At 36.1% G+C, this 14,458-nt stretch overlaps 1 protein-coding gene across 2 annotated transcripts in view; it reads right to left on the minus strand.

Annotated features, from left to right (window-relative positions):
* LOC110460549 (TBC1 domain family member 4-like) overlaps window positions 1-14,458 on the minus strand; it is a 55,097-nt gene that overhangs the window by 26,479 nt on the left and 14,160 nt on the right. For both annotated transcript variants that reach the window (XM_021513517.1, XM_021513516.1), the window contains exons 3-4: window positions 7,171-7,908; window positions 6,788-6,880 (exon numbers count right to left, since the gene is read on the minus strand). In XM_021513517.1, coding sequence (XP_021369192.1) covers window positions 6,788-6,880; window positions 7,171-7,908 — 831 coding nt within the window. The remainder of the gene's footprint in view (window positions 1-6,787; window positions 6,881-7,170; window positions 7,909-14,458) is intronic.

Genomic DNA, 14,458 nt, shown 5'->3' on the forward strand with positions numbered 1-14,458 from the left:
ACAATCAGATTTATTCTATATACAAGATCCTGCCAATTTCTTCCATAGAAAGCATCTAATTTTTTTAATTTCCTGTATGGATTTGTGTTTTTTTAGAACTAATTATTTATAAGGACAATGTTATTTCCAGTTTGTCTGACTGACATTGAGTGCTAATCTACCCTAGACAATATCTCATCATATACGATATCCCAAACTTTGTCCTAGGTACTCAATGGTTGTATCAACCACATAAAGGTCAGTGGTTCGCGATATTGACTCAATCAGTGTTGGTATTTATAACAAGAGGCCCATGGGCCTTAACGGTCACCTGACATCCGATTCAAATTAGGACTGTCATCCAGGGGCCAATTCATACTTTTCTTCGGTCCGAGTGACCTTGCTGCATCGTCCATTAATTTTTCCTTGTGAACACAATAACTTCAGTAAATATGAACCGATTTTGATGAAACTTTGTATGCAGCTTTGTATCAATGAGATCTTGAATGAGTTTGAATACCGGACCAATTTGACCATAACTTACATAGTTATTCCCCTTGGTAATTCTATTATTGTTGGACCCTGTGAACACGATAACTGAAATAAATGGGTGTGACTCCAATTTTGACCCAAGGGGTCTGTTCTGAACAAACTTGGTAAATGTATGTCTTCTGTTCTTGATTAAAAGAAACAAGTAAAAGCGTAAATCAATGATTTATTAAATAAGGCACACAATTTTAATAGCACCTTGTTAGAAGCAAAAATAGGTCATGAATGAAAAAACAGGTGTACCACATGAATTTACATCTATTCTTGTGTAATGTCAATCAACATCACAGGGACCAATAATAATATAATGACAAAGGGCAATAACTCTGCAGGTTACCGTCATATAATTACCGGACAAAGTTTCATTGAACTCCGTCAACATTTATTCAAGTTATCGTGTTTACAAGGTCCAATAATAATATTATTACAAAGGGCAATAACTTAAGTTACTGTCGAATAATTCTCATTTTCGAACTTGTCCGAAATCTTTTTGATATATGGCTGCATACAAAGTTTCATCAATCTCGGTTTACATTTACTCAAGTTATCGTGTTCACAAGGTCCAATAATAATAATATTACAAAGGGCAATTACTCTGTAAGTTACCGTCAAATAATTCCGATTTTCGAACTCGTCCGAGATCTTATTGATATATGGCTGCATACAAAGTTTCATCAAACTCGCTTAATATTTACAGATGTTATCGTGTTCACAAGGAAAAGTTAATGCACGACGGACAAAAGACTATCACAATAGGTTACCATGACCTATGGTCAGGTAACCTAAAAACAAGTCAATCTATATTATTTATGAGGTCATGTAAGTGGATATCGACTTGACAATTGAATGGTTATTATTTATAAGATGTCAACCAGGTCATGGTGAATTTCAAATAAAGGTTAAAATCGTAATGGTATTTGTTGGATCATAGATCATTCTGAACTGATAACTCTTATTTCAAAATCAGAAACATTTGCTACAATATCTGCCAGACCCACACAACTTTAAAATACTTCATAATAAATCACATAACAATTCCTTCTTGTTATCTTGTATAATGTGAGCATTCAAATTAAACATTAAGTGAAAGTTTTGCAGAAGTGCATTTAAACAGTTTTTGTTGTTTTGTTTTGTTGAAAATGAATATTACAGGTCTGGAATAATAATGCTAATTGAAAATATGAGGATTTCTTTCTGAGCAACTCAATTACTACCAACATAATTGTGTGATTAGGGGACAGAAACCAATCACAACAGGAGAGTTTGAACATGGTGTTGAGTAAACACATTTTTGAGACAGAAACTGTATGCCATAGAGAGGCAATCAGTAACATCAATATTTGTTTCCCAAACTAATAACCTAATCACTTAGGAGTCATCCTTATTGAACATTTCCTTATTTCCTAGCTCACATCAGTTATATTAACATTAATCCAATCATCGTGTGACATTTATCAAAATATCACGTGACAATCACCGAAATGTTTCTACTTAATCATTTGAAGTCTGACTGATTACAGAGCAGGATATATCTACTTTGTAATATAACACAGTCATGGATATATCTACTTTGTAATATAACACAACCAATCATCATATACATGTACTAAGTCTACTTGTACATCCTACCATCAATGATCTTGTATAACTAAAACCTATAGCCTTTTATATTTGTTCAACATCAAGATGAAAATGAGTCCTTTTTACCATACAACCTTGAATTTTATAAGAAGGAATTTATTGCCAGGAAATAACAGTGCTAACTTTTTTTTATATCTTTAATATTATTTCAGAAACCACTATCTAACTCATTTACCCCTACATGTTTACACTAGACTTGCCAAGTCTTTGATTTGGTAAGGTTCAAATGTGACTTAAGGGGTGTATTTGTCAATGAACATGTCCACTCAATACTGTACACTATACATGTCCTAGCCCTACATTAATTAGTATGTGTTATATTTGTAGCCTAGTGTATCAGGACCAGAACCTCCACTCAATACTGTACACTACTGTCCTAGCCCTACATTAATTAGTAGGTGTTATATTTGTAGCCTAGTGTATCAGGACCAGAACCTCCACTCAATACTGTACACTACTGTCCTAGCCCTACATTAATTAGTAGGTGTTATATTTGTAGCCTAGTGTATCAGGACCAGAACCTCCACTCAATACTGTACACTACTGTCCTAGCCCTACATTAATTAGTAGGTGTTATATTTGTAGCCTAGTGTATCAGGACCAGAACCTCCACTCAATACTGTACACTACTGTCCTAGCCCTACATTAATTAGTAGGTGTTATATTTGTAGCCTAGTGTATCAGGACCAGAACCTCCACTCAATACTGTACACTACTGTCCTAGCCCTACATTAATTAGTAGGTGTTATATTTGTAGCCTAGTGTATCAGGACCAGAACCTCCACTCAATACTGTACACTACTGTCCTAGCCCTACATTAATTAGTAGGTGTTATATTTGTAGCCTAGTGTATCAGGACCAGAACCTCCACTCAATACTGTACACTACTGTCCTAGCCCTACATTAATTAGTAGGTGTTATATTTGTAGCCTAGTGTATCAGGACCAGAACCTCCACTCAATACTGTACACTACTGTCCTAGCCCTACATTAATTAGTAGGTGTTATATTTGTAGCCTAGTGTATCAGGACCAGAACCTCCACTCAATACTGTACACTACTGTCCTAGCCCTACATTAATTAGTAGGTGTTATATTTGTAGCCTAGTGTATCAGGACCAGAACCTCCACTCAATACTGTACACTACTGTCCTAGCCCTACATTAATTAGTAGGTGTTATATTTGTAGCCTAGTGTATCAGGACCAGAACCTCCACTCAATACTGTACACTACTGTCCTAGCCCTACATTAATTAGTAGGTGTTATATTTGTAGCCTAGTGTATCAGGACCAGAACCTCCACTCAATACTGTACACTACTGTCCTAGCCCTACATTAATTAGTAGGTGTTATATTTGTAGCCTAGTGTATCAGGACCAGAACCTCCACTCAATACTGTACACTACTGTCCTAGCCCTACATTAATTAGTAGGTGTTATATTTGTAGCCTAGTGTATCAGGACCAGAACCTCCACTCAATACTGTACACTACTGTCCTAGCCCTACATTAATTAGTAGGTGTTATATTTGTAGCCTAGTGTATCAGGACCAGAACCTCCACTCAATACTGTACACTACTGTCCTAGCCCTACATTAATTAGTAGGTGTTATATTTGTAGCCTAGTGTATCAGGACCAGAACCTCCACTCAATACTGTACACTACTGTCCTAGCCCTACATTAATTAGTAGGTGTTATATTTGTAGCCTAGTGTATCAGGACCAGAACCTCCACTCAATACTGTACACTACTGTCCTAGCCCTACATTAATTAGTAGGTGTTATATTTGTAGCCTAGTGTATCGGGACCAGAACCTCCACTCAATACTGTACACTACTGTCCTAGGCCTACGTTAATTAGTATGTGTTATATTTGTAGCTTAGTGTATCAGGACCAGAACCTCCACTCAATACTGTACACTACTGTCCTAGGCCTACAATAATTAGTATGTGTTATATTTGTAGCTTAGTGTATCGGGACCAGAACCTCCACTCAATACGTTAACATGTACTCCGCCTATAACAGGTATCATATTTCGTTATTCAGAAATCAGGGAAATTGGAAACATTATAGATATTTGTTCAGTATTCGCTGTCTCTACTTTATTAGAAAGCAATTATCCAGCGATATAAAGTGACCAACACGATTACTAGTGTTAACAGGACGGGATGAGATTCTGTCTGTGTATAGCTGTATATAAGTAATGGATAGGGCCGGTATAGGGTGTTAGCATTGGAACTCTAATTACCAAGAGCAGAACCCTTGGAATAAGCTTTGCATAAAAATACACAAAATATTTAAGGCATAAATGTAAATTAAACTTTCAATTTTAAGGAGTTTTAATAAAGAACAAATGGTAAAACACACCTTCCTTTCTGATTTACCACTAAGCAGGAATACTATTGTAGCAATTATACTACACATATTATAACTGTGTCACTTTCTCTTCTGGTCATGACTTAATGAAGCAGGCATAACATTTCAGTATATACAACAGACGAACATGTGTCGTTTTCCTTTCTTACTTACCACAGAGCAGGAATGACACTTCAGTATATATCAGATGAACGTGTGTCGTTTTCCTTTCTTACTTACCACGGAGCAGGAATGACACTTCAGTATATAACAGATGAACGTGTTTCGTTTTCCTTTCTTACTTACCACGGAGCAGGAATGACACTTTAGTATATATCAGATGAACGTGTGTCGTTTTCCTTTCTTACTTACCACGGAGCAGGAATGACACTTTAGTATATATCAGATGAACGTGTGTCGTTTTCTTTTCTTACTTACCACGGAGCAGGAATGACTCTTCAGTATATAACAGATGAACGTCTTTCGTTTTTATTTCTTACTTACCACGCAGCAAGAATGACAATTCAGTATAATTATAACAGATGAACGTGTTTCGTTTTCATTTCTTACTTACCACGGAGCAGGAATGACGCTTCAGTATATAACAGATGAACATGTGTCGTTTTCATTTCTTACTTACCACGGAGCAGGAATGACACTTCAGTATATAACAGATGAACGTGTGTCGTTTTCATTTCTTACTTACCACAGAGTAGGAATGACACTTCAGTATATAACAGATGAACGTCTTTCGTTTTTATTTCTTACTTACCACGCAGCAAGAATGACACTTCAGTATAATTATAACAGATGAACGTGTTTCGTTTTCATTTCTTACTTACCACGGAGCAGGAATGACACTTCAGGATATAACAGATGAACGTGTGTCGTTTTCATTTCTTACTTACCACGGAGCAGGAATGGCACTTCAGTATATAACAGATGAACGTGTCGTTTTCCTTTCTTACTTACCACGGAGCAGGAATGACACTTCAGTATATAACAGATGGACGTGTGTCGTTTTCATTTCTTACTTACCACGGAGCAGGAATTACACTTCAGTATATAACAGATGAACGTGTGTCGTTTTCCTTTCTTACTTACCACGGAGCAGGAATGACACTTCAGGATATAACAGATGAACGTGTGTCGTTTTCATTTCTTACTTACCACAGAGTAGGAATGACACTTAAGTATATAACAGATGAACGTCTTTCGTTTTTATTTCTTACTTACCACGGAGCAGGAATGACACTTCAGGATATAACAGATGAACGTGTGTCGTTTTCATTTCTTACTTACCACAGCGTAGGAATGACACTTCAGTATATAACAGATGAACGCGTGTCGTTTTCATTTCTTACTTACCACGGAGCAGGAATGACACTTCAGTATATAACAGATGATCGTGTCGTTTTCCTTTCTTACTTACCACGGAGCAGGAATGACACACCAGTATATAACAGATGAATGTGTCGTTTTCATTTCTTACTTACCACGGAGCAGGAATTACACTTCAGTATATAACAGATGAACGTGTGTCGTTTTCAGTTCTTACTTACCACAGAGTAGGAATGACACTTCAGTATATAACAGATGAACGGGTCGTTTTCATTTCTTACTTACCACGGAGCAGGAATTACACTTCAGTATATAACAGATGAACGTGTGTCGTTTTCCTTTCTTACTTACCACGGAGCAGGAATGACACACCAGTATATAACAGATGAACCTGTCGTTTTCATTTCTTACTTACCACGGAGCAGGAATGGCACTTCAGTATATAACAGATGAACGTGTCGTTTTTATTTCTTACTTACCACGGAGCAGGAATGACACTTCAGGATATAACAGATGAACGTGTGTCGTTTTCATTTCTTACTTACCACGGAGCAGGAATTACACTTCAGTATATAACAGATGAACGTATGTCGTTTTCATTTCTTACTTACCACAGAGCAGGAATGACACTTCAGTATATAACAGGTGTCGTTTTCCTTTCTTACTTACCACGGAGCAGGAATGACACACCAGTATATAACAGATGAATGTGTCGTTTTCATTTCTTACTTACCACGGAGCAGGAATGACACACCAGTATATAACAGATGAACGTGTCGTTTTCATTTCTTACTTACCACGGAGCAGGAATGACACACCAGTATATAACAGATGAACGTGTCGTTTTCATTTCTTACTTACCACGGAGCAGGAATGACACTTCAGTATATAACAGATGAGCGTGTCGTTTTCATTTCTTACTTACCACGGAGCAGGAATGACACTTCAGTATATAACAGATGAACGTGTTTCCTTTTTCTCTGACTATGAATCCAAACACCTCTGGTCTTTCTTTGCCCTAAATAAAACAATATATAATAATATAAAATTAAAGATCATTACACTTTTGTGAAATGCCAGCCTTCTTAAAATATCAGTGTCATTTTTTCTTCCTTTCCAATATTGCTTTAATGATAATGCTGATACACTTAAAAAAAACCTCAGATTTGACAAAAAGTTCAAATTTCAGTCTCCAAAAATACACTTGAACAAAATGTATTATGAAAAACATTTAATAGTTGAACCAAATTTGATAATTTTTTTATGGAAATTGAATTTCAACGGGACTGAATTGCATCTTATATGTACCTGTGATACTGAGGAGATATCTTTGAACCGTCGGTCAAGGATGGTGGACTTTTTGTCCAGACTAATGAGGGAAATATCACTGGCTCCAAGACAAAAGAGCATGGTTTTGTTAGGATTGTCCTTGGACGACTCACAGTGATGGGAATCACTAAAATGGACATGGAGTTCTTTCTGACCTTGATCAAGGTCAGCACTGTTACTATGGCTGAGATGGTCCCTAGTAACCAAATCACAAATCTCCTCTCGTGAATCACCAGACCCAGAGAGACCTTCTGCTGAGTATGAATGTGAAAAGTGTCCAGAATTTTCTAGAACATTTTCTGAAGAGCTTATACCATCACTACATCCAGACAGGTCATCAGCACTACTAGATGGACTGTTGATGTGGATGGTGCTGCCTCGTAGACGCTCGTTCTGAGCTCCAAGTTCATTCTCTGTTACTGACACAACTTCGTCCAGACTAGCCGGCAGACTTTTTACACTAGCACCGCTCGCATGGCGTTGACGCCGTTCATTCTGTTCCTCCTGTCTCTGTTTCCGCTCTTTCTCCTTCTCTGACAGTTTGTGACACAGTTCATCGATGTGGACACAGGTTATCTTCTTGGTGTTGAGTTTGGCACGACCCACATACATCACCTCATAGAAGGCCTTGGCCGGCTCGGGGGCTTTCGTCTCCACCATATCTATTGTGATGTCCCGTCGTGTAGCCTCCTGTATACTACTAAACAACTCTGGTACCTGCAACAAAACATTGTGAAAGTAAAAAAAACTCACTAAAATATCATACGGTACAAAACCAAGTCTGAAGGTAAAATTAATATTTGTGTAATAGTGTCTAAATCCTGTCCTAGAAAATAAATAAGGAATAAAACATAAGAATAAAGTCCCATTAAACGTAGAACAGAAACATGAGACAATCGACTACGTTTGAACTGTTTCTATACTTAGTTCAAACGCTGTACTCTATAAACGTAAACCAGATAGAGGAGTTGTAATAAGTACTTAGATGTTGCTTACTTGACAATCTATATGGTCATGATAATTGTTCACTGGCTTAAGATAAAATCAAGAATTACCTCATATCAACCTGACTGACCTACACAGTCAACAAACTAATTTCATAATCACCTGAGTGAACAGTTGTACTGCACAGTTCACTTCTGTATTTTAAGTTTATATTTCAGTTCTTTAAAATAGAATATTTTACCAGGTACCCTGTAGGTAAATTTTTATCTGACATGCTATTTAGAATGTTTTTCATCCGATTTGTTGAGATATGTACATATATAGAAGATGTGGCTTACTTCTCATACTTTAAGTCTAATTTGTAATCTCTGACAGAGATTTCTTGCTTGAGATATTGTAATGTAATGAATATTTGTCTTTTCATTGTATTTCTGACCACATTTTTTCTCTCTTTACTTTAGAGCCTTGCTGGACTTTGGACTTCAAAGGACTTTAAATTATATGTGGGGTGTAAATCAATGTACACCTTTTTGTTTAAACTACTACATGTTTATTCAATGTATTATTTATATTTTTAACGTACATGATATATTGCAGCAGTGGTGTTAGAAACATCAATAACTCCATCCATAGTCTAGATCTTGAGCAACAACTTACTGTAATTACAACCAATAAATGGTGACTTTAATATACCAATATTCCTGGCCTGTAGTTCAGCACATTTATTGATTTATTCCTACAGATTCTATAACAAAGCGTAGCACAGTTACATTTCCATAAACAGGAGAGGTGTATGTAGGAACAAACTGATTAGTCGTTTGTCGTTTTCCAAAGGACTAAATGTCCCTATGACAGGAGACCTGAAACGTTGCGTAATTTTGTAGGAGCTCGCCAATCAATGGCTGCACAGGCTGGGAGAATAGAGATGGTAACTATATGTCAAGTCTGATCGATACACCGTGAGCCATACCATACCTAACTAACACAACTACTTTTTTACTTCAGGATGAGAATTTCACTTGCCATAATTAAAGATTTCCCCTAGGCTTGTGAATTTTCGACTGTCACCGACAACAATGTTCCTATATATACAGACAATCAAACTACTGTCAATATCATAATACAGTAATGGTTCTAATGAAAGCCCTAACGATTATTAGTACACACAATAAAACGAAAGAAGAGGATGGGTGATTACTTGAATCAATGATAACAACGAACCATGCATCAGAAAGTTGAGGGAAAAACAAAATTTCAAATCATAAAATCAAGCTCCTCAAAGAAACATTGAACCAGTTTTGTTGGGACCATGGTTAGGTCACAACCTTTTATGTCCAGAAAAGTCAAAATAGTGGCAGTAGCCTTGTTGAAGATGCCTCTGTACTTACACACTAAAAATGCTGTGTCTGAAAGTCTCCTAAATAACATGACCAGGCATGTCTAACTGTTTGGTCTATTTCGTGGGACTCCTACACCTTTATTCAAACAAAATACCAAGTGTACCAGCTTCCTTGATGCTCCATTTTAAAACTGTTGTCAGCGGTTATTATAATTTACGGATGGGTACACAATTCATATCAGCTAACAAAATGAACTGCAGTAAGCAATCATGGTTATTAAGACAGTGTAATTTGAAGTTTTTAACATATTAATTGGACTCTTGTATCCTTTAACTCATTGACCCCTGAAGTTCCATAGTGAACTATTCCAACCTTTGAATTGGAACGGTTCAAATGTGTCTTCAGGGGTGAATGAGTTAAAGAAGGCTATGGTAATTAATATGAGGAAATTGTAGCACTTCATCCCAGAGAGCCAATGGCCAAAGACAAAGTTTATGTCTTTCATTTCTTAGAAATAAGATGTTCAAAGGAAACGTTGACCACTGATGCTACAGTGCCATACTATAAGCTCACAGGCACTTTTGATGCCACTGGTGATCAAGCTTAATGTATATTACTTTAATCAGTGACATTGTCAAATGTTAGTGCATTCAATATCAAGTTTAAAACACTTACCAAGTATCAAGTTGGAGTATTAACCCTTTCACCCCTATGTAACTAATGTAAACTTTACTATGCATTGATCTGGATGAATCCATTGTAGTCTACAGTGGCGAAAGGGTTACAATACTACATTATTGTGTTTGCAGTATCAGATTTGGTTGTGTATTATGTTCTATGAACACCTATGATCATTAAGGATGTACTTGGTTTCGGTGGTGGAAGAAAAGCAGAATGCCCCGAGAAAAACCACTGACCTGCAGCCAGTACCTGGCGACGGTCTCCACCTCAAGGCCTTGAACCCGCGGTATACCTATTAACTGTCCAAAATGTAGGCGATATTTGTTTACTTTCTGCAGGTCCAAATATGCACTCCTAGTTATACGGTTTGCATTAATTTAAACCATTTCAGTACAAATTCAATTTAAGTCTAAAGCTCAGATTTTAATTTTAAATTATCTACAGCCGATAAAAATTTATTTATGTACCGACAAATTATTCTGATCCCAAAATAGCTGTTGTTCAACAAATTACCAATCACGGAGTAGGATAAGTGTTGTAGTATCGATCATGGCATTTAAAACAGAAATATACATGAACCTAGCCAGCTGATGATTCACTAGGTTTGACAGACTTTTACCTATCATATGATAAAAAAAACACCAAGTGATTACCATCTGAAGTAGGCAGTAAACTTAAAATGAACTATCATATGATAAAAAAAACACCAAGTGATTACCATCTGAAGTAGGCAGTAAACTTAAAATGAACTAACTCGACATCCATCAAATGATGAACATTTACACCCAATTTATTTGTCCTATCCCTCTTGTGTACTTAATGTTGAATTGATCAGCAGGTCAGTCAGGGTGTATGCAATTTGATCCAGTTTAGAAGTGTGATGTAATGTACATATACAAATTCAGTCCGATCATGGCTAACATATCTATATAACATTGATCAGGACGTGATGCTCGACACATGTACATGTAAACTGGTCATGATCATGAGTTTGTTCTAAAACATTTGACCCCATGCAGTGACCATTAAAGTGGTAACAACGATATATAAAGAAGTTTGACTCCACTAGGAGTAAGGATTTCGGAGAGCAGCCACGGCAGAAAAAATAAAGGCACATATATGTGCTGCTGCAAAACTCTAAGGAAAACTGCATTCTGGTACCACAGCTAGAATCTCTGTACGTGACAATTACTTTCATGTCTTAGACTTACTTACTTGGCAAGGATTTCAGTCAGGGTCCATTGATTTTTCGAGACAAAATCCCAACTCCTAACTACACATGACTACAAGGTCCCAATTTGGAGACATTCACTGTTACAACACATGTAAACTAGGATGTAGATACGAGGAGAGTTTATTCTGTCTGGCATTGTAAATACTGACCAATAAAATGTTCCAGTCTGCCTTGACAATCACCTCAGTACTCTGATAGTAAACACTCTAAAATAGCCTGTACATTTAACAGTACATTAAAATTAGCCAACTCATTTAACAGTATATTAAAGCTAGCCCACTCATTTAACAGTACATTAAAATTAGCCCACTCATTTAACAGTACATTAAAATTAGCCCACTTATTGTTATTAACAGTACATTAAAATTAGCCAACTCATTTAACAGTATATTAAAGCTAGCCCACTCATTTAACAGTACATTAAAATTAGCCAACTCATTTAACAGTACATTAAAACTAGCCCACTCATTTACCAGTATATTAAAGCTAGCCCACTCATTTAACAGTATATTAAAACTAGCCCACTCATTTAACAGTATATTAAAGCTAGCCCACTCATTTAACTATACATTAAAATTAGCCCACTCATTTAACAGTATATTAAAGCTAGCCCACTCATTTAACAGTACATTAAAATCAGCCCACTTATTTAACAGTATATTAAAGCTAGCCCACTCATTTAACAGTATATTAAAACTAGCACACTCATTTAACAGTATATTAAAACTAGCCCACTCATTTAACAGTATATTAAAATTAGCCCACTTATTTAACAGTATATTAAAGCTAGCCCACTCATTTAACAGTACATTGAAATTAGCCCACTCATTTAACAGTATATTAAAGCTAGCCCACTCATTTAACAGTATATTAAAACTAGCACACTCATTTAACAGTATATTAAAACTAGCCCACTCATTTAACAGTATATTAAAACTAGCCAACTCATTTAACAGTATATTAAAACTAGCCCACTCAGTTAACAGTATATTAAAACTAGCCCACTCATTTAACAGTATATTAAAACTAGCCCACTCATTTAACAGTATATTATACATTACAGATGTTATTTAAATCATAAATATTAAATCTAATGTCTGTACATTACAAACAATCTTCTTTTAATTATAAATTGGAGCAACTACATGTAAAAGGTCTAACCTGCCTTTTAACCCAACCCTTATAAGAATTTTAATGAGAGCTTCAGTAAGCGAGATTTCAGAAGCTTTACAGTGTGATGAATGATGTATCAGGCCATGTTTATTATCACACGCTACGTACTGTCATAACACATGTACACACAACTAAATGTGACAAGAGGGGTCCTGTCAGCTTTAACTCATTCACCCCTGAAGTTTCATAATGAACTATTCCAACCTTTGAATTTGAAGAGTTCAAATGTGTCTTCAGGGGTGAATGAGTTAAACTACATGTAGCTCTGCCATCTTTGGTGGCTCAACATCCATATCACCCACATGTTGTTATTTGGAACCTTGTGTGGTCATGATCAGGACACATCAATGTAAATAAATGTTTGCTCTATAACCTTAAGTTTATATTTGCATACATGTATATACTTTAGCAATGAATCAATTATTCCTGACACAACCAAATATTTTTTTCACATTTAATGTTTTAAAATGTTATTCTTTGCAACTGTCTATGTTACCAGGTAGGTCCTTATGATGACAACGTAATATTCAAGAATGATGGAGCCAACCAAGATCCACTTAAGGTAAAGGGTTATAGTAAATATAGTAATTTGAGATTCTTATATATACCGCTTTATCACAACCTAGTTGGTAGGTCGTCTCAAAGCGGTTCACAAATTATTATTATGTTGTTTGCTTGCAAAGCTGTGTCATTCAAATAGATCATAAACACCATACAAAAACAGTTCAATACTTATATTTACGTTTTCTCTGCCTCTTATGTTCTTTTTTAACTTATAATTTATATTTAAAATTAAAAATGCCTGCCTTATCGACAGTCCACACAATTTCGTTCAATAGTTTGAACAGCGTATTGTCGCGTGCTGATTGGCAAACAAAGTAGTACTTTGAAATTTTAACGAACACTTCAATTTTATTCCACAATTCAGTATCAATACAATTGTGTATGATATGTCTATAGGGTGATTTAAGTTTATCAATAGAACTCTGAGCTGAAAGTAATATTTGAAATTGATTCGATTTTTCCCCGGAACAAATTTCGCGCATGGACAAATACAGTGAACACCGTAAATCCGACCTTGCCCTCCACGAGGGAGTTATTTTTGGAAGTTAATTCAAACTTTTCTCTTTGCTCATTTTTTGAAGAATCCATGCTTGAATGTATTTGTTGATTGTATGGGAACCTGACAACAGTCGATAGATTCTATAACAGCCTCGTTATTTGACATGTCGTCAGAAACTGAGGAACCGTGGATACGAAACGCGTGAACTGATAGCGTTTGAAGTGAGTGATTTGCGACGGAGCACAGGTTCGTTACAAATGTCTGAAATGTTTATGTGTGCTGTGACTCATATCAGTAGGTGTGTCACATATGTGTCAGTAGGTCTATAGAATATGTGTATTTCAGACATTTGTAATGAACCCCTGTTGATCAATGCAGTGTAACAGACGATATTTCTAATAAATTGTATGAGCGTTAAAATTGTTTCCATTGCCGGCATTGGTGATTTCAACCGATGTGCATTTTGTACGATATTGCAGTCTTGTTTTCGTTGTAATACAAGTGTTTTTTATATATTTTTTATTTTGCACATAAATTTACAATGACATTGTCAAATCTCACAATGCCCAGGGATATTTCAGCAGCCGTCATGTTTATTTATATTGGATATTGTAGTTCCAGTCAGTGTTGTATTAATACGCTAAGAATTGTGTCTCGTGATGCATGGTAATTCAAGTCTCATCAACGAAACAGCTTTCAAAGAGGCTATATAGTGACAATGCCATGCAAATCTAATTATAGAGCCTTTGCAACCATGGCTAGCCAATATCTTTCTCAACTCCCTTGGAGCATACAGCTGGTGCTGCCATTTCGGCACTCACAGCTAGCAGT

This window comes from Mizuhopecten yessoensis, unplaced genomic scaffold (genome assembly GCF_002113885.1).
Source record: "Mizuhopecten yessoensis strain PY_sf001 unplaced genomic scaffold, ASM211388v2 scaffold10429, whole genome shotgun sequence".
Taxonomy (NCBI): domain Eukaryota; kingdom Metazoa; phylum Mollusca; class Bivalvia; order Pectinida; family Pectinidae; genus Mizuhopecten; species Mizuhopecten yessoensis.